Source organism: Podarcis filfolensis (assembly GCF_964270895.1).
Source record: "Podarcis filfolensis genome assembly, chromosome: 2".
Taxonomy (NCBI): domain Eukaryota; kingdom Metazoa; phylum Chordata; class Lepidosauria; order Squamata; family Lacertidae; genus Podarcis; species Podarcis filfolensis.
Window position 1 is genome coordinate 89,226,677 of NC_139605.1, and position 25,786 is coordinate 89,252,462.

Below are 25,786 nucleotides of genomic sequence, written 5' to 3' on the forward strand. Positions count from 1 at the left end.
ACATGGATGCAACAATTATTTATTTTTACAGATTGTTAAATTAACTTCACTGAATTAGAACTAAGTTTGTCCTTTCAGATTGCAACTGTCCTTCACCCTTCCACATTCTCACATATACCAGCTATTTATTTGCTACTGAAAATTAAACAATGCTCACCATGCAATTCTAACTTTGCCAGCAAATAGAACTGTGCCCTATTAACTAGTTGCCAGGAAGATGGGGGGGGGGCCTAATGTGTGTGTTTTGGTTTCACAGCAGTAATGCTTGCCGCATGAACATTTAACAGGACGGTTGATAACTGGGGGATTGGAGACAGTCTGTAATGGGTGGTGCACTAGAGACAATGTGCTTTAAAATCATTAGAGGAGGAACTGTGCCAATATAATTTCCATTCTGAGATTGGCAGAGCAGAAGTGTAAACGGCAGAGAGCACCCTTTAACTCAAGATGTGCGCCGCTCTTTGTGAGTGAGCAACTGGTATGTTGCAACCTCTGCCGTTGGCGCTGGGCCTGCTTCCAAAGTGGGTAAACTGTCTTAGCGGGGCATTGTCTGATGCTTTTGTGAGGGCAATGGAATGTAAATGTCAGATAAACAATATGAGAGAGAGAGAGAAGATCTTTAAGGGCAAGAGATTGGCTTTATGTGTGAAGGAGTGATACTGGTCTCATAACATTTGTATCCTGCTTTTCCTGCCCAAGGCAGTGTACTTGATTTCCACACAAGCACACTGCTTCATTTAATCCACATGACAACCCTGTGAGGTGGTTTAGCCTAACAGATACTGACTGGCCAATGCAAAATCTACCCAGTCCTAGTCTGAGACTCTAGCCAGTCCACCACTCTGGTTCAGCTGAAAGCAGCCATGGTAGAAGACTCAATTGTCTTGGTGGGCTGTGGGCAAAATCAAAACAAGGTTTTGAGAACTGTTCCACATCTCTGCTGTCCTTTTGACACGGGGAGGGTTTATCCATTTCTCCCCTGCCTGCCCATACCTTAACTGCAGCCTGTTTTAATTTTTCAAAGACTGTAGGGGAAGTGACTGATTAACAGAAATATTTGGACACTACTAGCCAGGTGTGTTGATGTCACCACAGTTCAACTCTGCCCAGCAAAACTCTGCTGAAGCTCTCCAGAATAAAACACACCTCAGAGCATCAGCTGACCTGGACGAGGTAGGCTCACCTTCCATTTCTAAGACAGATTTCCATGTGGGAAATGTACTTGATTTCAGTGTGTGTGTGTGTGTGTGTGTGTGTGTGAGAGAGAGAGAGAGAGAGAGAGAGAGAGAGAGAGAGAGAGAGAGAGAGAGAATGAGAATTGTAGGCAGAATGGTAGAATGGCACTTCAGCCATAAAGCTCCCCTTGAGCTCATTAGTACTTCTCAGCCTTGCCTACCTCACAGGCTTGTTGTAAGAATAAAAAGACAGGGAGTTATATAATCTACCATAGACGCTTTGGAGGAAGAACAGCGTGAACATGTAATAAATACCTAATACCCATTTCAATCATCCCTTTTTTCTGAAAGAAGGGAGGGGGCATTCCTATTATATAGGGCTGCGGCTGTAGCCTTTTAATTAAAGAGGGGGCACATCCAGCAACCTTTTAGATGCAGGGTCTGCAGTTCTCCTACACACACAATATTTCCCCCCCCATCCCCTTTCATCTAATTACTTCGGGTTACACAAAGGTCAAGGGGAGAAGGTAAACTCAGAACTGAAGCAGGTAAGCAGAAGGGAAAAGCCGTGCTGGCTGCCTTCTCTGGGCCCAAACTGCACGTGGGGTCAATTTGGCCCCCGGAATTTCTTAGCATCATGAAAGGCTAACTATTAATTCAGCCATGGCCAAGGTTCAAGGAGAGCCAAGACATGAATGCCCTCTCCTCCTCCGCACCCCTCCAACGGCAAGTAATGACTCTTCATCGTTTTCTCTCAAATATAACTTCAAAGCAGAGGTAATGCCTCGTCGATTGGAGGGGGGGGGGGTTGAAGGAGGGGGGGGGAGAGAGTCAGCAACTGCCCTGCCCTGCTGATCAGAGTGGACAAAAGCAACGCCAAGCTAAAGCGATGAGGGGGGAAATTGCCCCAGTGAAAGGAAGGAGCAGGCGGTTGAAATCGTTCCCTTTCTTTCCAAGGCCTGGAATCTTTCTGGTTGCTGGGTTGTTTGTTCTTGGCAGAGGGGATCTCTCTCCCCACACCTCCAGCTTTCCTTTAGTATCCCGAAGAATAATGGGCATCTGGGAGCTGTTTCAAGTGGACTTTAATTTGTCTTAATGAAACTCACAGCAAATAATTCCCAAGCGCCCACCCCGCCCCCCTCTGTGTGCGCAGTGGCCACATACCAACCGAGCCACCCTTATACGCAAAGCAGCCGACAGGGGGGGGCGCGCACACACAAGCACGCGCTTTTGAAAAGAAACCCCCCACCCCCTCGCCGGGTCGTTTGTTTTTTTTTTTTTTCAAAAAAATGCGTGCGATTGCGCTTCATCAGATATTTAAAAGCACTTAGATTTTAAAGGTTTCATAAGCTTCTCTTTTCCTACCACGGCAGCCAGGATCCGTGACTAAAAATTAACTGGTGGCAAATGAAGCAGGTGGGAGGGGGGCGCGATGTGGAGGGGAGAGGGATGGATGGGGGGCAAAACAAAGTTTGTGCAAAGTAGCAGAACCGCAGAGAGAGAGAGAGAGAAACCCTGTCAAGTGATTGCGCTCTCCATGGAGATCCGAGGACCAATGAGAGGGGCAGAAGCTGTTTATAGGGGCGGAGCGTCTCCATAGCATCCAGAGAAGCCTTTCGGAGCAGCTACTTATTGACAGTCATTCTGTTGCTTACAAATCACAGCGGCTCCGGAATAAAAGGGCTCTGGCAGCGAGGGGCGTAATAATTCATCCAACGGGAGAGCAGTAGAAATCTACCCTATTTCCCTACCCGGCCCCCACCGCCACACACTTCACCCCACTGAATATTCGGCGCTTAGTAGTAAACACTTGGCGGTAGTGGGATTCCTTCGTAGGAACAGGTAAGATAAACGGAATTATTTGTTTCTTCATAAGGCGGGGAGGGCAGGCCAGCTTTATTTCTCCGCCACGTTATCCTGGGGAGGCTGGAATCCTCCCAGCACACAATTTTTTAATTTTATGGTTCTGGCCAGACGTGAATGCAGAGGGACCCTCTCATGAATCCATCAACGCAAATGTAACAACACTTTCATTTAAAAGGGGAAGAAATAATCCATGGTAAGAGCCTTTTGGGGGCTTGATTGAATTCTGTGTTTTTCATGTGAAGATGGTTGGCATGAATCTTCATGTACTAGTTTAGGGGGAGTAAAGCTTAAATACAGGTACTCGGCCACTCTTCTTCTGGTTCTCCAACCTAAACGCCCTCCTGTTATGCTTACATATGTGGCATACAAGATTCATAGGATTTCAAAGCAGCCCAGTCCTATGCAGCATAATATACTGGGCATTAAGCCCCATTGAGGTAAATGGGGCTTACTGTCTGGGTACAGGATTACAGCCTTGAGCAGCCTAGGTGTGATTTTACCCTCTGCTCTATGAACCAGCTGAGTCAAAGCAGTCAGGTTTAAACCGATTTAGCTCCCTGCCAAATCAATGGGAGCAATTTACAACCCTAAGCCCATTACCTGAAGGTAGGTCCCATTGAAATCAATGGGATATACATCACATAATGTGTTTGGCACTGGGGTGCCACTTGCCTTAATGAAAGTGCTTCAACTTATGGATTGTGTTGCTGGAGGTAGATTTTCCTTTTTTTAAAAAATTGAATCACGTTTATCCCCAAGATAGCCTTGGAAATTCTAGGCATTATGGAATGGCATGAAACTCCCACCATCTTAACCATTTTTAGGGCAGTATTCATACCTCTAATGTTGAAGAAAACAAAAACAAAAACTGATGGTGTTGTGCATTGAGTGAGGAATCAATGACAGATTTAAAACAGAGGCTACTTCAAATCACTAAGATGGAATCTGTAAAAGGGTTAGGGACTGTCAGGTTTGCAAGCTGAAGCATTTATGAAGCTGAAGAAATTTTTATTTACCTAGAAGGAGATACTAACATGTTCATTTCAGTTGCATGTTTCTAGCTGGGTTTTAAGTGTTTCAATAGGAACAAATGCTACTTAGATTCTTGGCAGCTTTGCGAAAAATCTTGCCACAAAAGAAAAAAAGGGGCATTTGGGTGAATTCCACCCATCTTAGGCTGTGGTCTGCATAAAGCAGGCTAGTTAAGCAGGCTGGTTTGAGAAGGGGATCCTACACCCAGGGATGGCTCAATTCTCTGGGATTACCTCAAGGGTATATTTGGCTCCAGTGCTTTTAGAGTGTCTGGCTAGAAAACAACCTGCTCAAGTGTTTGTTTGTGAGCCGCCCATTTGTTAGGGGCTTTGAACTTCTTCGTGTTATTGTTGCAGGATTGTCACCCCCTGCCCTTCCCCCTTCTTCCCCCTTCCTGCTCTCCCACAATTCCTGAATGTTGGACTTGCCTATTTTGGCTTCCCCTGACATGACTGACAGCTGGCTGAACGTGCAGTCTGAAGAAGAGAAAGGCCAGGAAAGCAGCATGGCAGATTCGAGCAACCTGGACGACAGCTTGACCAGCCTACAGTGGCTTCAAGAATTCTCCATCATCAACGCCAACATGGGCAAGGCAAGCTCTTCCCCTTGCAGCACAGATCCTCACGGCTATCACAAGATCCCTGGCTCTGCTGCACCGTGTTCCCCTCTAGCTGGTGACCCGGCTTGCATGGGGATGCCCCATACCCCTGGCAAGCCAATCTCCTCTTCCACATCCAGGACTGCACACCTGCAAGGCCAGCCATTGGAAGACATAGATTACAAGACTAATCCCCATGTAAAGCCTCCTTACTCCTATGCCACGCTCATCTGCATGGCGATGGAAGCGAGCAAGAAAACCAAAATCACCCTCTCAGACATCTATAAATGGATTACAGATAATTTCTGCTATTTCCGCCATGCAGACCCCACATGGCAGGTAGGTGCCTAGAATGGGACAGCCCATACCTCTCTGCATTTTGGCCACCCAGTCATGTGGGTGAGGTTATAGTGCACTTGCTACTGTCTCCATGTTTTCTGTTGGCTATCCACTGCAGTTCATGACCAGCCATCCTCCCAAATCAGCCTTGATGCTTCTATGACTTGCGTTATCTGACAGTGAAACTGTTTCACCACTATTCAAATTCTCATAATTCCCATGTGAGCAAGTGTTGTGTACACCTAATATGCTAATGAAGGAAATCTAAACTACTTGGCCAGAATCCTTAAAAATGGCCATGCTTAGAGCAGCAAACAGCTCCCTACATTCTTAACACACAACACAGTTGATGTTTAGTCGTTTAGTCATGTCCGACTCTTCGTGACCCTGTGGACCAGAGCACGCCAGGGACTTACTTGATGGGACTTACTCCCAGCTAAGTAGAGTTAGGTTTGCAACCGGGGGCTGGACCCACACCATACCTTTTGAGCACATTCAAAGCATTCACACCCCAAATAAATCCTGGGAACTGTAGCTCACCCCGACAGAACAGCAATCCCCAGCAGCTATAACAAACTGCAGTTCCCAAGATTATAAGGGGTGGTGGTGGTGGTTATGTGCTTTAAATGTATGGTGGGTGTGCAAATTTAAACACTAGCACCCTTTCTCCTGGATCATCTTTTGTCATACATACATAATGTAAGGTTCCATCACTGTCAGTTGTGCCACCTTACGGGAGAACCAGCTATGTCTGTGGTCAGGTGGCTGTAAGACCCCGTTGCCACGAGATGAGGAACAGATCTCCTGTCAACCTCCTATGACATTAGAAAGCGACCAAGTGTTTGTAGTATTCATGCTACAGCTCCTTTCTGTGCTTCCTTCTCCCTAGAGTGCAATTACTGTTGCTTGGTATGTTTCCTATCAAGGTGTTTTGCCTGGAATAAGCACTTAGTAGCACACAGAGGTTGTGGTAAATGAGAAAGCAGAGCAATGTAAACAGGCATTTTCTCCTTTTGAAGGTAGCAATTATCTAACAAAGACTGTGGATGATTGAGAGAATGTCCTTTTTTTTTTTGAGGCTCCAACAAGCGTAAAGGAAGTGCCATAGAAAGTACAGAAAAACAACAGAGGGGCAGTGAAGGGGAAGAGAGAAGGAAACAGGTGGAGGGCGAAAGAAAAGTAAAGATGGCCAGAGTAGGAGCCAAGAGGCGGGTTGCGTTGCCTAGAGGTGATTCTCCTCCAATCTTTCATTGGATGCTTAATGCTGATAATCCAATCAGTCATAAATGGACATTTGGAGTCAATTAACTGCACAACTGGGAGGCAGGGGTACCATTTAGAGAGGGAAGGGGGCAGTCAACCCCACTCCATCCTTCATTGTGGATAACATGTGATTATTCCCCACAAGTGTTTATATTTCTGGTTACAATGAGGTAGAAAAAATAGCCACAACAAACGCTCTCAGGATACCTGGTTTTTTAAAATAAATTTTATCTTGAATATACCCAAGAGTAAGCCTTGCACTTTGCTGTAAATCTTAATGCTCCACCCTGAAATGTGTTTGATTTTTTTCCAGATTTCAGTGGGAACAATCTTGTTAGGAGGGCTTTGGAAACCAGCTCTTTGAATATGGAACTATCTTCCATATTCGGTATCTGGAAGCTTAACTTCTTGTATCCAAAATTTAGTTGGTCACACAAGTAGGATATACTTGGCTGATTTGCATCATGCCTGGAGAGCATTTAAAACAAGCAACTGCTTCATACACTTCTAGGGAGAAAGAGGAGAAAAAGTCAGGGGTATAAATTTCTTTCCCCCCTATCCCACCCTTTGATCCACTGAGGAGGAAACGCAAGTGCCAAAGAAATTGATGTGTCTTTTCTGTGTGACCTGATGCTTTCCAAGATTGACTGCGGAGAAGCATTTGAGATAAGGCAAAATAAAGATTTGAGAGAGGTTATTAGGAAAGAGGTGCATCTAAGTGTAGAATGGCTGGGATATTGGATCAGAAGTATGCAGTGCCTCAAATGGTCAAAGACAGAAATATTATAACTTTTCACTAACCTCTTGGAGAGGTGAAAGTAACCTGCAAGGTGTTGCTAGACTACAATTCCCATCATCCTTGATCAATGGCCATGCTGGCTGAGGGTAATGAGAGTTGAAATCCAATAACAGCATATGAAGAGCCAAAGTCTCATGACCACCAGCTGAACAGCCTTGGACATAAGACATCAGCCTGCAATGAAGGCTGTGGCCTGTAGTGAGAATAAATTCACTTTTGTTACCATGTTAACAACAATATTGAAATAATGCATGTTGAGGCTCTCTCCCTCCCATAGCAAGCGCTACAGTGTAAGGAGGAATATCTGTCCTTGAGCACCACCTCCTTCAATTCCCAATGTCTGTGATACATGGTAGACTCATTTGTGTCTTTGGCTCCTTGAGGTTTAAAAATATGAGTCAACGGTAGGCTGGACAAGTAAAAGTTTGGGTAGGAAAAAAGAGGGAAAGTTTTGCCTTTCAGAAAATCCTAATAAAATTTGTTCACCAGGTCTTTATAAGGTACTTAACTGGACTCTATTGCTGTAGCATCTATATGGCTTGTAATTTTTTTATGTCCTTCAAATAGTCCTGGTAAGACAGTGAATCTGTAGCCCCACACCAATAGACGGAGACCCAAAAGTCAGCCTATTTCAAGCATCCACTCTTAATTCTATACCTTGGACTTTCCCTTCTGCTCTCAAAGCACTGTTTTCTAAAAATAATAACAATCATCATCATCTCAGTCAAAGGAAAATGATGAGTACATGTCATTCATTTCTGACAATTGATGTGACAGTTTGATATTCATGGGTAGTTTTAGTGTTGAATCCTTGAGGGAAACCCTCTTGAGATGTTCCTTGCCACATCATCCTTAAGATCATAAGAGCCAACTCCTAGGGGTTGAAGGGAATTCACCCCCCCCAAATTGAGGGGACCACCCCCCCCACTAAGTTGATGGGCATTGCCATTCAAATGGTGTGCGTGCACCACGTCATGTGATCAATTACGAGGGGTGGGGCTTATCTGGGCCCTCCAGAATTTTATTGAAGTTGGCACCCCTGCTTAAGGTGAAACAAAGAGTTTCCTCTCCATCCTAAGTGATTAGTGAATGAGTTAGATTCTAGATGGCTGGATATGATGGTGATGACATGACATGGTACAGAATTATTGTCATTCCATCACCTGTCAAAAGGCTGCCACTACACACTGCTAAGCTTGTTTCCAATCCTCCTAGTAGACTGTATCACAACCAGGTCTCTTGATGTGCCAAAACACTATTGCTTGCAGTCACTACAATAACGCTGCTCAGTGTAGTGGATGTTTCTGATTCCTACCATGGTCACAACGCATAAAACAAGTGTAACATCTAGCCTGATGAAGACTTCTGGAGAACTCAAAAGCTTGCTCACTATTTTCTGACATTCTAGTGGTCCTAAATCCTAATAAAGGTATTGACCAAAACTAAATCCATTAGGTTTCCTATGAGATTGGAACATTTTATGTTTTACAGAATTAACAACAACATGGGGATTAATAAGTACAAAAAGAAAGAAAGAAAAACCCTTGCATATTGATGTGGTTGATGCAAACTTTCCTGTTCTTTCTTTCCCCCTTTTAAAAAAACAAAAACCCAGTATTCACTCCCTCTTTATCGTGATGCAGGTGGTTTGATGGATCCTTGCAGGGAAGAATGATAAATATGCTAACTAGCTGGGTAATAATCAGCTTGTAGGCAAGCCCAGCAGATTTAAACTGACTCTAGCAGGGAAGAGGGTTATTCTCTGACCCTTGTAAAATTTCATTAAACAGTAAATTCTGACTCATCGGAGACCAGCGCGTTCACAGGAATTTATTTCTTTCTTTCTTTCTTTCTTTCTTTCTTTCTTTCTTTCTTTCTTTCCTTCCCCTTTCTCCCATCGTGCCCATGTTCTCACCCGCCTCGTCAACCCCAGTTCCTGTAAGTGCAGACACAAAGTCAAAATGTCATGCCACCCATAAGCAGGGGGGTGGGGGGATGGGGAGAGATTCCTGTGGGAGCTGTGTGCTTTGGAAAGGAGCCAAGATGCCCAGGGAGTTTCAGCCTAGAGGAATAGCTTCTTATTATTATTTAGCCCTCCAGGCATTCAAGCCTTGCTTTTGCTCTTTGGCAATACGGATTATGGATGAATAAGCATAAAGATATCCAGGCAACATTTTTTTAAAGAAAAAAAAAGAATGAAAAACTCTTGCACACAATCCTTTACCATATCCAATCTCTTAACACCCTCCTGGCTTTGTGCTCTATAGGAGGGTGTTATTTACCCAATAACAGAGTTTCCTTTCTGATTGTGCACATCACTCCAGACATGCACATTCATTCTTCTGAGGAGTAGCTCTATGGGAACAGTAAATGCCCCTTCTTTTGGTTTCTCTCTTTGTTGCTATTTTTTTTCTAGAGATTTTCTGATTTTTATTTTCCTTTTTATGATGATTCAGAGGGTGATTTCATATGAAGTCCATTCCAACCAAAGGATGTTCCATGGGTGCACAAATGTGTGTCGTACATGGGTGTGTAAATATAAGCAATCCATACCAAGGAGGCTAGTGAGTGTGCAGAGCAAGGGGGGGGAGTTATGTTGTGTCCCCTTTTCCATTTCTGTCAAATGAAGTGGTTCTTTCACAGTGTCGTCATATTTAGCACCATAGTGTACCATGGTAGCTGTGGTTTCTGGGATAATCCTTGAGCATCAGACATGGTGGTTCACACATCATTTGAAGCTTAGCTGTGCTTTAAAAGGTGAACCTGCAGTGTGCTGGTGCACAGAGCAAAAACCGCAGCTGCTTCATTCCTCCCCTACGCCTGCCAGGAATGAAACCATGGTTTGGATTAGTGACACTTGAGAACCTGAGCTCACTGTTTGTTTTGTGCAAGCAAACCAGAAGCCAGAAGCCAAGAACAAATTTAGGTAATTTACAGTTTATGGTTTGTTTGGAGGGAGAAAAAAACAATGAGCCCAGGTTTAGATATAATCCTAGCAGCCTAGCATGAGCAGAGGAAGAGCAAAGCAGCTGAGATGCTAACAGTGCCACAAGTACCTTGCATGTTCATTTTTAAACTATAGGTTTTTAAAGTAACACATCAGCCAGGCCAAAATCAGTTTTCTGGCTAGCATGGGGTTTAAAAACAATCCAACTATGAGGGTCATAAAATGTCTGGCTTACCTTTCTGGTCTCCTAAAGCATTGAGGTCTGTTCTCTTCTGATTTTGAGGAAGTGAGATGGTTATCTTCTTCATCTCACTGTTCAGAAAGTTGCTGTGAACACTTCTGACCAAAACCAGTCAAACAGAAACTGCCTCTTCTAGCACCATGGAAGGAAAAAAGGCGCTATTTCTACTACACTATTTCACTGCATTACAGTCTGTTCTGGTCCAGACCTAATATGCAGTCTTTTAGACTGAAAGAAACTATTCATTGTAACTGGGGCTGGGGAAACCCAGCCAGATGGACAGGGTGTTGTTGTTGTTGGCATATTAAAGGAGACACTTGATCTTATGATGACTGACACTCAGGATAAATGGAGGGCATCTGCATTAGCTTTTTCTTATATTAAGGTGTTCTCCCCCTCCAGTAATTCTGAATGAGCTGGAGCTTGTGGGAATATAAATGTCTTTCCTTAAGCATCACTAAAGGACAGCAAAGCTGGGCATGCGGTTGCTTAAAAATTACTTCTCTTTCTTTGCCCTCCACCTGCAGAGATTGTTGGGGTGCCTTATTTCCAGAGGCCAATTTTCCTCTTAATCTTCCACATATGCCTCCATCAAAACTCTCTTTGCACTTTCTCTTCCACCATCCATATTTTTTTCTCGTGCCAACACTGGACTGGATCATTATATTATCTTGTACATCCATCCATACCTGTCTTCAGGCTACTCCACCATGGTTTTCTGGTTTTCTTTTCCAGCTGAAACTAATTTTTTGTGGTTACTGAGTATCATCTCTCTTTTTTTTAACCACATCAGTTGTTTTTAAGGATGTTTTGTACTTCTGTAAATTTTGGGATTCCCCCTAATTACTCTAGTTTCTCGGTGGCTCAGTCTTGGCTCCACTTCTGCTGGTATGTTTGTTATATAAAGGAGTGACGGAAGGAGGGCAGCAGACTAGAAAAGGTGTGTCAATAAGAGAACGAGTGTCTGTGTACTATGAGGGAGATGAAAGACCCTTTTCACGTTTTAAGTATTATTATTTATGAAAAGTTTTAAGTACAGATTTAAACAGATTTAATCTCATTTAGCTCTCTTCTTGACTTCCTTGACAACACCTTGGAAATGGTAGCTTTGCAAGAGTGCTGAGAATTATTTCTTGCAGACTTCTGCACAGAACAGCAATTTGAAAGCCAGGGTGTGCTTTGAAAGTCGTTTAAACTTGTAATATAGACACACATGGAATAAGATACCTATCTTTTCCTGAAAGCTCAGGGCAACTTAGAACATTTTAACAGAATCAAACTTTGAAACTAAGGGCAGATCCATACCCTACATTTAAAGTACATCCAACACATGGCTTCCTCAAAAGAGTCCCAGGAACTATAGTTTCCCCCTTACAGAGCTACAATTCCCAGCACCCTTAACTGCAGTTTCCAGGATTCTTTCTGGGAAGTTATGTGTGTTGAATGTGCGCTAACACTATGCAATGCATGCGCTAGAAAAAGCAGACAGGGTACTAACACCCCTCATCTCCCCACACTTGCCATTGGCATCTATAGGCCATCTCAAATGAAGGTTCTTACAAAATACTTCCAGTAAATATTCTGGTTCATGAATGTCACTCTTGTATGAACTTAATGCTCTTGTGTCATGATCTGAAGTTCTTGGTTAATCATGATGGTTAAAATATCGGGATGGGAGTTGAGGCATGAATCCATATACAGTATTTCAAAGTTGTATAGGAATGAGGATGGTCATTTATCGGTAGAAATAGGCCTGGCCATGTGGCTCATTTAAGCATCATTCTATTCCAGATTCAGTTTCACTGTGGCAAGCCACTTCAGCCTTCTTCCTTGCTGAAAAGACCTTCACACTTACAGCTGATTCAGCCGCCTTCATTGTATTCACTTCAATGTGGGTTTATGTTTGCAGTTACTTATATTAAAACTCCATTTTGTTTAATTCTGGTTTCAGAACTCCATTAGGCACAACCTGTCCTTGAACAAGTGCTTCATCAAGGTGCCACGAGAGAAGGACGAACCAGGGAAAGGTGGATTCTGGAAGATCGACCCCCAGTATGCAGACAGGCTGATGAACGGAGCGTTCAAGAAGCGCAGGATGCCCCCCGTGCAAATCCACCCAGCTTTCACCGGAAGACTCCAGCAGGATGCTGGCTCCAGTTCATTGGCTCACCAGGCGGCGGCATCTTGGAAAAACAACAGCATCCTGAAAATCAACATGGAGTCTCAGCAGCTGCTCAAAGAGTTTGAAGAAGCCACCGGCGACCAGAACTGGAACCCGGCAGATGGGAAAATGAGCCATAAACGCAAGCAGCCACTCCCCAAGAGGATGTGCAAGACGGCCCGTCTCTCCAGCTCCCCTCTGCTTACTCAGGAAGAGCAGACAGAGCTTGGGTCTCTGAAAGGTGACTTTGACTGGGAAGCTATCTTCGACACCACCTTAAATGGTGACTTCTCCACCTTCGAGGATCTGGAGATCACTCCTCCTATCAGCCCAATAACCAGGGATGTAGACTTGACTGTGCATGGAAGACATATTGACTGCCCACAGGAGTGGTGCCCTGCCGGGCAGGATTACATCCTAACCGAATCCAACCAGAACAGCTTGGACTTTGACGAGACCTTCATTGCCACTTCTTTCCTCCAGCATCCCTGGGATGAAGGGAGAAACGATTACCTCTCGAGTTCTGTCAACATAGATCCACTCTTTGAACTCAACGATCCTTCGTTGCAGACGGAAATGAATGACTGGAGCAATGCTGGGTGTCTTTAATGAGTGACAAGAGCCCTGGCTGGAAGGCTCAAGATCATCCCAGGTTGACCTGCTGTATGAACAAGATTGGCCAAGTGCTGCAGGACTTTACACTAGCAGTAGAATCCTCAAGCAAACAAGACATCTTCATTCTTGGGACCACGTGGATCACAGAGGTGTCAGGGGTGGGGAGGGAAAGATCTGGAGAATTTGGCAGGATGTATCTGAAAGCAACACATGGGGAACTCTGTACCCCAAAAGACAACAAAATAATAATAATACAGTACTTATTTTTGTGTTCTTTTAAAGAAATATGGAATTTTTCTACTTTGGGGGTGGAGGGAATTGAAAAGGGCATATCTTCCTTGCAGGGGAGGGCATGACATTTGGATATAATGGAATAGGATGGAAGAGCTGGCCTTTTCTGGTTACTAAGAGCACGTTAGATCTGTGATTTCTGTAATTTCCTCTTCCTTCTTTTGTCCATTTGCTTCTCCCTCCATCCCTCTCTTTCATTGTGAGTGTGTTTGCATTGTTTCTACCCAGGGAAAATTTCTTATAAGTAAAACATGGGACAATTAAGTAGCAGGCAAATACAATTCCCATCTGTATTCTAGGAATTTCAGCCACCAGTCTATCTAGGACTAGTTTAGATGTCGACATCTGTATGTTCAGAAATGAATCAACAAGGCAATATCTTTCAGGCTTATAAAATAGAGAGCCTAACTATATATCTATATATCTATTACAAAACCTATATTTTTAGCTACAGGGCACAATCAGTAGAGTATTTACAGCGGGGGTGGGGAATGAGGATTGTTTGTAATAATGTTAATTAAGATTGAAGTGTATCAAGCATTTGTTATACAGAGGGGAAATGTAATAAAATATGCAAGTGGGAATTCCTGCCAGTAGAGGATTTTTAAAAATCCACAAATGGGGACCTGGCATTCTCTAGACGGTCCTTTTTACTTATTTTTGTATCTTAAATTCTTTACATTTTTGCAATCTTGACTGTGTATACTGTACAGCCTAGACATTTGAAGTCATGGCAGGCAGGCCCTCTAAAGCCTTGAACAACTAACAAAGTGCCGTACCCTTTCCTAGCCGGAAGCTATGAAGGAATTTGTGTGATTAAAAGACAGACTCCGACAAATCAGTTGCCAACACAACTGATCAGTAATGAAGGGCTATTATTTTCCTCTCCTTTTGGCCAAGCGATCCCGGGTGGGTACTTCTAGAATATTCCTCTGCTTTAGTTAATGTCTCCGTATATTTGAGTCTCTAGCCAGCGAAAGTTTAAAACAAAACTCCGAATGGTCATGTTAATCAGTGGCTCTAGACTCATGGTGGGTACACACTGTGTGATAATTTGTATTCAGTGCTGGATGAAAGTGCAGTTTTGAGGTGCCGTACATACCGACAACATCCCGCTGCATATTTTTAAAATGCACATTTTTTTCAAGGTGAGGAAGGAACTACACATGTGCAAGTGTGGTGAGGTGTTGCACCATTTATTCCAGCGCTTAGGGGGTGTGACTAGACTACATGAATGGAGGGGAGTAGAGAACATCGCTGTTCACTGCTTCTTAAACCTCCTACCTGTATGTACAAATAGCACAGAGACTAACTCCCGCTTTAGGCAACGTTGCTGTGCAAAGCTATGTACAATGGCAAAGTGCTATGTACAAAAGCACTCTGTGGAATAACAAGCCCTGTGTATTTCAAACTGTACGTGTGCCCATAGCCTTAAGTGGATGGTTACAGGCCAAAGGCTGTATATGCAGTAGAAACTGCAAATGAAAGCTTCCCCCTGCCTTCTTATTTAGCTTCCATCCTAGAACTGAAGTTGCCACCCAGCTAGGTGTTTAGCCCACAGCTAATGTTAAGCCAATAGTCATCTTAAGCTTTATGTGCATTCAAGTAAACTCTGCATATTCCCAATAGTTATGGAGATTCCCCCTGGGAACCTGGCAGTCTTGTCTGGAACATGATGATATTTTATGGGTATTTACCTTTCTGGAATGGTAAAGCTCTACTGTCTGCATTTAGGAGATGCAGAAACAAACAGAACGTTCATCAAGCAAACGTCAATCCTTTTTTTTCTTTACTTCTCTGCACCTTCCTGAATAATGTACACCCACGTGCATTATGTTTTGAAATGTTAATGTTTCCATCCCCTTAATCAGTCTGCCCCAATGATTTTTAAGTGGGGAAAGGCTACAACCTGGGGAGAAAAGTGCAGGCTTTCTGTTTCTGTGCGACAAATATGATGAACTGCGATAAATGCCTCTTTAGAACCGCATCCGTTCACATCAGAGTATTCTGCCCGCCCACCAGTTTATTTTAACAAAAGAGCTAGACTTCCAGGGACAATAATTTGACACCTAGAGATGGCTGCTTCCCATGCTACGTTCTCTTTGTTCACAGTTAAAAAAAACATAACCCGCATCATGGACACAGATGAATCCCCAGAGAATCCAAGCACAGCTCTTTGCTTTCTGCCCCCAATATTAGTCATGTGCTCACATTAGTGTGCAAGGAGAGATGCGGCAATGAAGCATTGTTATTTCCTAGCACTTTTAGTATTCAGTGTGCTTTACAATCATCCTCACACCATCCCTCAAAGGTAGGCCATTGAATCTCTCTTTAGGCAGAAGACTGAAGGCCATTCCAAATGGCCTGGGGTGTTTTTATGTGCAGTAAATGTGCATTTGGTTCTGAGTTGCTGCACACTTTCTATACACATCGGCTGCACATTATATTTTCCAAGCACTTGACCCAAATGTATTTTTTTATCTTGGGATATGCAGAGTGCACACAGTCTAGAAAGGGCAACCTCCGATACAATTTTTTTGTGTAATCAAGAGTTTATGAGTTCTGGGCAGCACCAAGGTAGTCCCATATTTGGGGTGGGGATAGACACCATTTATTCCTTGAAGCGTCTGCAGGAATGTAGGACATAAATTTGCAGATAAAATAAACTGCCCCCAAGCATGGACAGCTTACACCCTGCCAAGTACTAGACTCCTAAAGGGTAACAGAGCCACGCCTCCTGGGTAGTAAAAATGTTCTGCCTCGTGACATTCACAGATGAACTGCCACCACCTGCCTAGTCTTCATTACTTGGGTGATAAAGCACATGGCCCCCCAAACTGGCCACCTCTAGTCTAAAATATATTGCCTCCAAAGGTCAATGTAAGAAGACTGCTCTGGAGGCGCACACACACACACACACACACCTGGAAAAGTCACAGGCATATGAGTACCTGAAAAAGCAAAGTAATGGAAGGCAAAGTATGTTCATATTCTGGGACCAGCTGGTATTAATATTGCTAATAAAAATCAACAGAGCTTCCTGGAGCTGAGCAGGATTCAGCCCTCTATTTGATTTGTAGTGGGAGTGTAGAAGAGTACTGTATCTGGGAACCATATGGATCACCTAAATATAATGGGGGAAGAGGGGAACCACTGACATGGAACTGAAATATGAGCAATTCAGATTCTAATCCACTCCTTTGCTGTTGGAAATGTTGTTAATTTACAGTGAGTTAAAATACTAGATTTTCTTTGGAGTGTGTTTAGATTAATGAAAAATAGCAAGCTAGGAACTGTTGCTGTTGGAAACAATATTAGAAACCTTAATCATGTCCATAGATATGTGTACATGTCTCTCTCTCCTTATTGCTTGTTTATTGAAAAATAAAAATTAGTTTGGGTAACTACTGGAAAAGAAAAGACCTTATTTTAAATTATGGAAGAGCATATATTTCAGAACTAAAACGAAATGGGGACTTACATGCAAAATGGACCAGGTGCTCAGCATCAGTTTTGAAACAAATAATTGAGGCAAAACGGAGTGATTTGCTGAATTTAAAAATTGGAACTTTAATTCAGTGCACTCAGATTTGGAATTCACCTTTCAATGGGCACGAGGCATACAGAGTTCAGCATTTTAAAATCCTATTGTTCAGTGAAAGAGTTAAGTTTGCACTTTAACTCTCTTCCACCAAAATCAATAGGACTAAATAGAAATCCAATGGATTTTTTGTTATGTCTCTTTGTATTTTGGGTTTGGCATTTGAAGCACATATATCTGAAAAAACCTAAATATGTAAATATGTACTCTCAGATTCACAACCTAAATGTAATATTCAGCATTCAAATCAATGAGATTTTTGTCCTTGATTTCAATGGGTTCTGGTTGCAGTCAGTGACTTTACTTCAACTTATTTTTTAAAAAACCTAATACTGCTGCAAATCTAATTTCAGTGTTCTCCTAATGAGTAAAGTCGCTTTATTGCAGTCAATGACCAGTATCAGGATGACCAGTATCAGGAGGTATTTAAATTCATGTTCGTCTTGCACGTTTAGAATAGTGAATTTGTTCAAGCTTTTCTCAAGAGGTACAGATCAGTTTAGGTCTATGGAAGTTGGCTTGAATTTCTGGACTGCCTACTGCTGAAAGCCTGGTCCCAGTCTCCATACAGCTTCAGGAGCACAGTGTAATTCTAGAGATCAATGGCTTCAGAAACATAGCAAAGTCTAGAGGAGAATCAGCAGATGGAAGTTCTAATAAGAAAGGCAAATGTGTCTGGCTGAACCAACTACTCATCTGCGCACAAAAGGGCAAGTTGTAAGAACGGAATAAATCCAATTTGCCTCCTGGTGAACCTATCGGACATAAAAATCAAATTATGCTCCTCCCCCCCCCTTTATAACAACCTGGGAGCGTCAGGCTCACCTGTTGCTCGCAGGATCTAGGTGGAGGAATATGGCACAAAGTTACTCACAAAACTCATTTGCTGCATCAGGCTTCTGCCCTCCAGATGTTTTAGACCACTGCTCTAAGCAGCTCCAGGCTATGGCTGATGTGTGTTGTAACCCCAAAACATCTGGAAGCCACAAAGTTGGCAAAGGCTGTGCTATACAAACAAGGTGGGAGCTATCTCTCAAAATGCACACACTACAAATACAAACTATTTCCAAGCCTCTGTTATGGTCAGACTTGCTAAACTTTCAACCAAGAAGCTCTGAAAAATAAATTCTCTGTAGCAATGCAAAACATTAATTCCACAAGTGCTTTAATGGAAACAGCAACAGAGAAAATAGTCTGCTTCCACACTGGGGCTTTCTAGCACTACTGATGGACTGGGTATAATTCAACATAGTGCCAAGAAATTTCCTGATGAATCCTTAAAGCTGACTCTTTCAAGACTTCCCTCTCTTGTAAAGTGGCATTGCCCACTCCACGGCTCCAGATCCTATTCAGCTTAATATAGTACAGTGGTACCTCAGGTTAAGAACTTAATTCGTTCTGGAGGTCTGTTCTTAACCTGAAACTGTTCTTAACCTGAGGTACCACTTTAGCTAATGGGGCCTCCTGCTGCTGCCGCGCTGCCAGAGCACGATTTCTGTTCTCATCCTGAAGCAAACTTCTTAACCCAAGGTACTATTTCTGAGTTAGTGGAGTCTGTAACCTGAAGCGTCTGTAACCTGAGGTACCACTGTATTAACCATGAAAGACAAAGGTCAAGTCAACTTGATAGTAGTCAGCACAATTGTAGCACAATTATTCGCATCTCCACACTGTACCAACTGAAATTCATCCAATAAAACATGGCCAGAGCTTGCTACAGACACTTCCCCAGATCGTCTGGATTCATTTCAAGCTAGTTTAGGCCTACTTTGGGGACTGAAATGGCTTTGGGCAGTTCCCAATCACATTTTGATGCACCAATGATGCATAATGCAACCAGACCTGGGATTATGGGAAGGGCTTTCCTGATCTGTTATATAACCAGTGACAATTCTACTAGGGAAACATGATGCTCAGCACTTCATTTCTTATATTTCCCTGCACATCCTCCCAGCAAGGCAACCTCCTTTGCAATGTCTACTTCCTTTGTGGAGCCTTAGCTGTAATTCCACAAGCAGCTGACAGCAGAAGAACAGAGCTACAGTAGTGCAGAGGAGTGACCCAGGCGTATTAGGCAACCTGAAGGCAAGACCAAAAACAGGGAGTGAGCAGCATTTTGGACCTCAATGATTCAGGGCAAGGGTGAATTTTCCCATCCCCCGAAGTTCACTTCAACAGGTGGATGGAGCCACCACCTGTTGATCACCTGGTGTCACTTTGACAGCAGGAAAGCCAATGATTCTTTTTCCCTTGGCAGCCCAGCTTGAACTCAAGAGGACCCTACTAAAAGTGCGATTTGCAGGCACCACCAGCTGCCTGGAAACTCTGCTTTGGTAAGGATGAGCTGCTCCCTATATTTTAGCATCACATTAGCTATCACGGGCAGAAGCATGTTACATTACTCTGATGGATCCTTTAACAAGCCCAGGACAAAAAGCAGCTTTGGGAATCATAGAAGTGTAGAGTTGGAAGGGACCACAAGGGCCATCTAGCCCAACCCTCTGCAATGCAGGAATCTTTTACCCAATGTGGGGCTCGAACTCACAACCCTGAGACCAACAGTCTCATGCTCTACCAACTGAGCTATCTTTCAGGGTGAAGACAAGGAAAAGACACTCAGGAGGAGAGGAGCAGCATGGGTGTGTTAGAGAGAGAGAGAGAGGCGCTTTGCTCCTGCTCTTAGTCATTCCCCCCCTTCTTTTTGCACCGTGGGGTTCCAAATAATGGTTTACTTGCAAAATGGGACTGGTTCAAGATATAGACATTTAGCATAGCTGAAAAGGTGTATTAGTATCCTGTATTAGTATCCTTTCCTTTTCAGAGAGAACAAAGAAGGGACTGAGGTAGCACTTCACACTCTAGAGCAGGGGTAGAGAACCTCAGGCCTGGGGACTGACTGTGGCCCTCCACACCCTTCTCCCCAAGCTGCACCCCCCTTCTCAACCACCCCCCTCAACTGCCCTGCTTTGGAATGTGTCCTTGAGCTCCGCTAATGCCCTCTGGATGAGGACAGAGAGGTGTGTGGGTTTGTATAGAAAGTAGTTTATGGTACAGAGGTGAGATTTAGTTCCTTTGCTCACTTTTGCCTCTGGCCAGGTACCTCATTGGCCTGTGGCTCCTGGAAGGTTGCACAGAAGGAAATGTGGCCTTTAATTTGGAAAAAGATCCCCCACCCCTTCTTGTGGGGGTGGGACTTGATGAAATGAAGGAAATTCAGTCCATTTCTGTAGTGGAAACTATCTTGTGCTTACTCCAAGCTAGAGAGCTCTGGTGTGGAGAAGAGATGGCCCAGGTACCCTGAGAAAAGCACGGGAGTGAAGCACACACAAAGGAGACAGTAATAGATGAATCCACTTGAGGCTAATTATGATCAGAAGCAATTGCTTCTGTGAAGATGCTGGAGGCAAGGAGAGGGAAGGAAACATGAAAGGATAGGGAGGGTGAACTAATGACCTTTGAGTGGCACAAAGGCACTTGAGGAACAGTACAGGAGAGAATGCCAGCCACGCACTGGTCAAGCCATGCGGTGAGTGGGTTGTTTTAGGGTGGTACCAGGTCAAAATTATGAGCTTATGGGATGCCATGCTTCATTGGGGTATGGCAGCTTCAAAATAGGAGGCATCCATGTATTTTTTTTAAAAGGAAGTTTCAGCAGTCTCATATGCTAGGGAGTATATTAGAGAAGTTCCATTGGTTCAGGAAACCTTCATCTTTGGTACAGCCATAGGGAAAGTGGAAACTGGCAGCTAGTGGGAAGCACAAAACCTTTAAAATCATTATTACCTGGAGGTGTGGCATCTCGCACAGAGCCCCTTCCTTCCTTCCGCTTAATGTCCCAACACCTCACCAGGAAGCTAGCTCAGATAATCCAAGAATTAAAAAGGGGGCACAGGGATTCAGCCTGCCTCAGCTCCTAACAATCTGACCTCTCTATCTAGCTGAACTTTTTGTGGCCCTCCAGATGTTGCTGGACTACAGTTCCCATCATCTCTGCACCATCCTATTAGCCATGTTGTCTGGGAATGATGGGAGCTGGAGTCCAATGGGTTCCCCACTCCTGTTGTACATGAGCAAAGGGCCCTGCATCTCCTCCCTCCTCACCCATTTACCTGCCGCCTGTCTGTACCCCCAACTTCTCTCCCCTCCAACTCTTAATATTCCAACTCCCACAGAGAGCCTTTCACCAGATGAGACTGGTATCCATGAGGCATTGCAACAAAAGTCTTCCAAACTATCATTAAAATAATAATAACAATGGTGGACCACAGTACCATTGAGTGAATTCTGAGATGCTCAGATCCCTTTCGTTTTATTTCCTATTACCGTATTTTTTGCACCATAACACTCACTTTTTTCCTCCTAAAAAGTAAGGGGAAATGTCTGTGCGTGTTATGGAGGGAATGCCTACGGGTGGCATGCCTACGGATTTTCCTCCTACGTGCGTGTTATGGTCGGGTGCGTGTTATAGAGCGAAAAATACGGTATGTACCACAGCTGGGGTATCTCACTTGCCAGCATCCAAGAGGCCACGTGTGCACATTGTGCAGGGGGCTCCATAGCAAATCTACTGATGCAGAAAAGGCATCAACTGAGGTAGAAAGGACATCAATTCCCCGACAATAGGACATTTCAACTCTCCTTGTTGTACGCAGCCCAAACTATCCAGTTACAAGAGAGAAACCTGTGATTGCCTTGTGTGTGTGTGTGGTCATCCTTCTCCCCCCCCCCCTTCTGTTTTCACAATATAAAACCCCCTCCATCACCTTGAAGTTGCTGGGGTTGGGAAAATCCAGGCACCTGTATGTTTTTGGCTCCCATGGGGCCACCAGCAGCTTGGGAAGGTTTAAATGGGGAGGGAAAGTGGGACTGACGGCGGGTCAACCACCTCCCCACACCAGCAATGCTGCTCCAGCTCAACCCCCACGGCTTTTAAGTAAGTACAAATCCGTCTGTCAGGGGGACAGCAGGCCTCCCAAGTTACGTGTTGTTTAGCCCGGGCAGTTGTCAAAAACAGCTGTGCCAAGCAGCGCCTTTTTTAAAAAAAAGCAAGACACCCCCCCCTCGCCTCCAGCCCACTCCCTTCGGCTTCTCCCCCACCCCTGCAAAATGGAAACCCTTTGAAATATAAAAGGGAAACGTGGAAGCGGATGAAAAAAACACCACCCTCCTACGATTCTTGCAGCAGCAAAGTGTCAGCCAGGCCCCAGGAGGGAGAGCGAAATAAAAGCCGCATCGTCATACGAGGCTTAGGAGGAAAGGGGTGGGAGGTGAGGAGAGAGAAACCACCACCTTTTGTCCAGTTTTCAAAAACGAAACAAATTTCTGAGTGGTTTTCCACCCCACCAGTGAGGGGTTGGGTGGGGTCCACCCTTTCAAACATTTGTGTGCAACAGCAGCCCACAAGATGCGTTTGTAACGGGGGTGGCGGGGAGAGTAGATGGGAACAACGGTGGCGTAACCAGGGCGAGAGGTGGGGGGGGGACTGGAGCCGGGGGTCTTGTTTTTTCCCCCTTTTTCTTCTTTTTCTTATTATTTTTAAACTTCGATTCCCTCAGAGCTTGACGCTTTCCAGCAGCCAACAAGGAGGAGATTGAGCGCAAAGAATGCGAGACAATAAAACTTTCTCCCCCTGGGTTGTCAACTTTGCCCTCCAACGTGAGCTTGGGGGGAGACTACAGCGCCTCTTACAAAGCACTATGTGTACTCAGGGAGAGAAAAAAGAAGGGGGGGAGAGAAACACCGAGAAAGGCAGGTCACGGCCCTTTCGCTCCTCGGCCTGCCCGGGCTTGCCTGGTAAAAGCAGGAGTTTTCCAACACCAAAGCTTGTGGGCAGGACTCTTCCCCACCCAGGCACCTCAAGGCCTCGCTCCATTCCCGGGGGAAGTGGCGCGCTTCCCTCCCTAACTGCAAAACCACAAGCGAGGCCAGGGTGGGGAGGAGCGAGCGGAGCTTGCCAGGGGTTTTTGTGTGTGGAGGGGGGAACGTGGTGGAATCTTATTTGTTTGTTTAAGCCAGTCAGTTTCACAAAAAGCGTTGAGGGCTATTCTCCAAAGCGGGGAAGAAAGGAAGGGTTTTTTCTTCCCTGTGTGTGCGAGCAGGGCAAATGCATTGCAGTTTGGCAGATCAAACAAGAATTGTGCAACGTAAACTGTGCAATGGCCATCGACCCTGCTTGCTGCTTCTTTTTCTTCCACAGTCATGCAGCTGATTCGGGTTAGAGCAATTTGCTCCCCAGCCCCCAGTTGAGGCGAACTCAACCCTTCTAGACAATGGGTTAGTTGCAGGCTTCTTCGGATTAGGCAGGCCTCTTGTTGGTAGAGGGCCTGAGCATCTTTCCCACGGGCCTTGGCTAGCGCAAATTGCCTTTTCCCCAACAGCAAATGAGAATGTTTTGTTCTGGTGTGCACACAATCAATTCCCACCTCCAGAACACCTGACCAAGACACTTAAAATGGCTGGGGTGCCCTATGGGGTGAAGGACACATTCCCCTCTCACACCCCTGCCTCCAGGGCCGTCTTACCCATTAGGATTAGTGGCGCCCTGCGCCATGGCGCCCGCCCATCAGGAGTGCCCAGCAGCAGGAGTCCAGGACCGACCAGGAACAGCTGCAATGGCATGCTGGGTGGCGGCGGCAGTGGCTCTTCCTACAGCCAGCCACGCTCTCTCACTTCCTGCCTAGGAGAGGAGGCAGTGGCAGTGGCACGCAAAGCTACACAGCGCCCTTCTCCCGCCTGCCTGCCCCGCGTGGCAAGTGAGCCTCAAGCTACCCAGCGTAGGGGGCAGGGAGGATGGGGAGGGGGGCCAAGAACGTCACCCTCCGATCCTTCCGTCGAGGAAAAAGCTGGAGGAGGGATTCATTCAGATTTGGGGCAGTGGGAGGGGAAAGCTGAGGGGGGGCGCACTACCATTAAGACTCAGTTCGGAGGTAAGGATGGACTCGAGAGCATGCTCTCCATGCAGTTAGTGGTTAAAAACAAACACCAACAAAAAGTCCTTTAAAGACGGGGGCGGGTTTTAAGGTCCTATTGCTTTGGAATTGAGGACTTCATTAAATTTTCTTCTGCCTTTTCATTTTATTTTGTTCTAAGGGCTTGTTAGAGATAATGTGTAAGTGTGGTGTCAGCTCCCTAAAAAAAGGTCACAACTCTGGGGAACCTTTCCTAAAAAAGGTCAACAACTCTGGGAAATGGGGGGTGGGGAGGGCCTCAGCGCCAGAGGGATCTTTGCACCACGGTGCCGGATATGCTTAAGACGGCCCTGCCTGCACCTGCCATTTGATTCCATAAAAACAAGAATCACAGAGCTGTAGAGTTGGAAGGGACCCTAAGGGCCATCTAGGCCAACCCCTGGCAATGCAGGAATTGCAACACAGAGTTCTCCAAGTGAGCCAGTTCCCAGGAAGCCAAACACTGGCAATGATTGTGGAGAAGTTCCCTGGGCCCTGCTGGCATCAGGTCTTCCCCACCCTTCGGTACTGCTCGCCCCCTTACCTGGGCAGGACTCTCTCGCCTCTCTGTAGCTCTCTACATGGCTGGCAGCCATACTGCTCCTTGTGGGCCAAGGCACCATCACTCCTGGCCAGCGCATAAGTGGCGATTCCCTCGCCCTGCCCTGTTGTACCCTCACCGGCTCCCCTGAAAGTTCCTCAGAGAGAAAGATAATGCAGGAAGATATGGGTTGCAAGTTAATGAAACTATGTCCCCCTGAGGGCTCCCCTGAATGTTCCTCAAGTCTCTCAAGGGTGCCCCGGTTGACAACTAATGCACTAGTGAGATCCTGTCCTCTGTTAGCCATGAGGGATGCCTCTCTTTGTTCTTAGTATTGTAGCACAGCTTTGCCAACTTGGTGCTGCCATCCGAATGTTTTGGGCTATGACTCCTGTCAACCTTAGGCAGAATGGTTGTAGTCCCAAACATCTAGAAGGCACCACCGGGTTGCAGAAGACTGCTGTAGCACCTGAGTGCTCTCCATCCTTTCACTGCTACCATCACAGGAGTGGAGCCCATTCACAGCTTTCAGCAGGCTGGTGGCATTGCCTAAGCAACTAGAAGAAGAAGAGTTTGGATTTGATATCCCGCTATATCACTACCCGAAGGAGTCTCAAAGCGGCTAACATTCTCCTTTCCCTTCCTCCCCCACAACAAACACTCTGTGAGGTGAGTGGGGCTGAGAGACTTCAAAGAAGTGTGACTGGCCCAAGGTCACCCAGCAGCTGCATGTGGAGGAGCGGAGATGCGAACCTGGTTCCCCAGATTACGAGTTTATCACTCTTAACCACTACACCGCACTGGCTCTAGCAATGGCTGAAACCCGAAGGGGTTAGTCTGTGTAGTTCAGGACTTCTCCAGATGTAGTTCCAGGATTCTGTGGCATTACTGAGGCTTATGGTATCACACAAGGATAAACTTGGCCATTCCTGGTCCTCATCTGGATGTCCATATGTTTAGCGGGGTGCGGTTGATTCACTTTCGAACAACCACCTGGCTTAATTATAGCTGCAAGAATTGAGTTAGCTGGTAAGTGGAAATCTGTGGAGGGGCCTGGGCCAGAAGATTGGCTAAACCTGACCTGGGATGCAGTCTATATGGTGAGCTGGGGAGAAGATCAGGGATGGGAAGGGAGCCTCTCCAGAGGTTGTTGGCAGAGGTGTTCCAAGGCTTCCTTGCACCCTTGGCAAGGAACTGTACACACACACATGCCGTCCCATGTGCCCTTGGAGCCCCAATGGGCACTTGGATGACTGGGGAGGGGCCCTGCAGGGTTGCTGCAACGGCCCACACCACCTCTGCCAAGGTGCCCAGAGGAGCCTGCATGCATCACCTTGGCTGTCCAGAGCAGTGGAGGAGCGGTTCAGGGA

The 25,786-nt window shown here is 45.3% G+C and overlaps 1 protein-coding gene across 2 annotated transcripts; it reads left to right on the top strand.

Annotated features, from left to right (window-relative positions):
- The first annotated feature begins 1,137 nt into the window (after nucleotides 1–1,137).
- FOXJ1 (forkhead box J1) lies at nucleotides 1,138–16,747 on the top strand. 2 transcript variants are annotated; one of them, XM_083597937.1, is made up of 4 exons: nucleotides 1,922–1,952; nucleotides 2,840–3,017; nucleotides 4,430–5,010; nucleotides 12,212–16,747. In XM_083597937.1, the coding sequence occupies exons 3-4, from the start codon at nucleotides 4,489–4,491 to the stop codon at nucleotides 13,028–13,030; spliced, it is 1,341 nt and encodes a 446-aa protein (XP_083454063.1). In that variant the 5' UTR covers nucleotides 1,922–1,952; nucleotides 2,840–3,017; nucleotides 4,430–4,488; the 3' UTR covers nucleotides 13,031–16,747. The 2 variants fall into 2 exon arrangements, with proteins under 2 accessions (XP_083454064.1, XP_083454063.1); XM_083597938.1 differs by lacking the exons at nucleotides 1,922–1,952; nucleotides 2,840–3,017 and adding an exon at nucleotides 1,138–1,173.
- Nucleotides 16,748–25,786: the final 9,039 nt, after the last annotated feature.

Coding starts and splice junctions, on each gene's coding strand:
- FOXJ1 (XM_083597938.1), top strand. CDS start 4,489: ATGTTGGACTTGCCTATTTTGGCTTCCCCTGACATGACTGACAGCTGG. Junction 5,011..12,211: donor ATGCAGACCCCACATGGCAG/GTAGGTGCCTAG, acceptor TTCTGGTTTCAG/AACTCCATTAGGCACAACCT.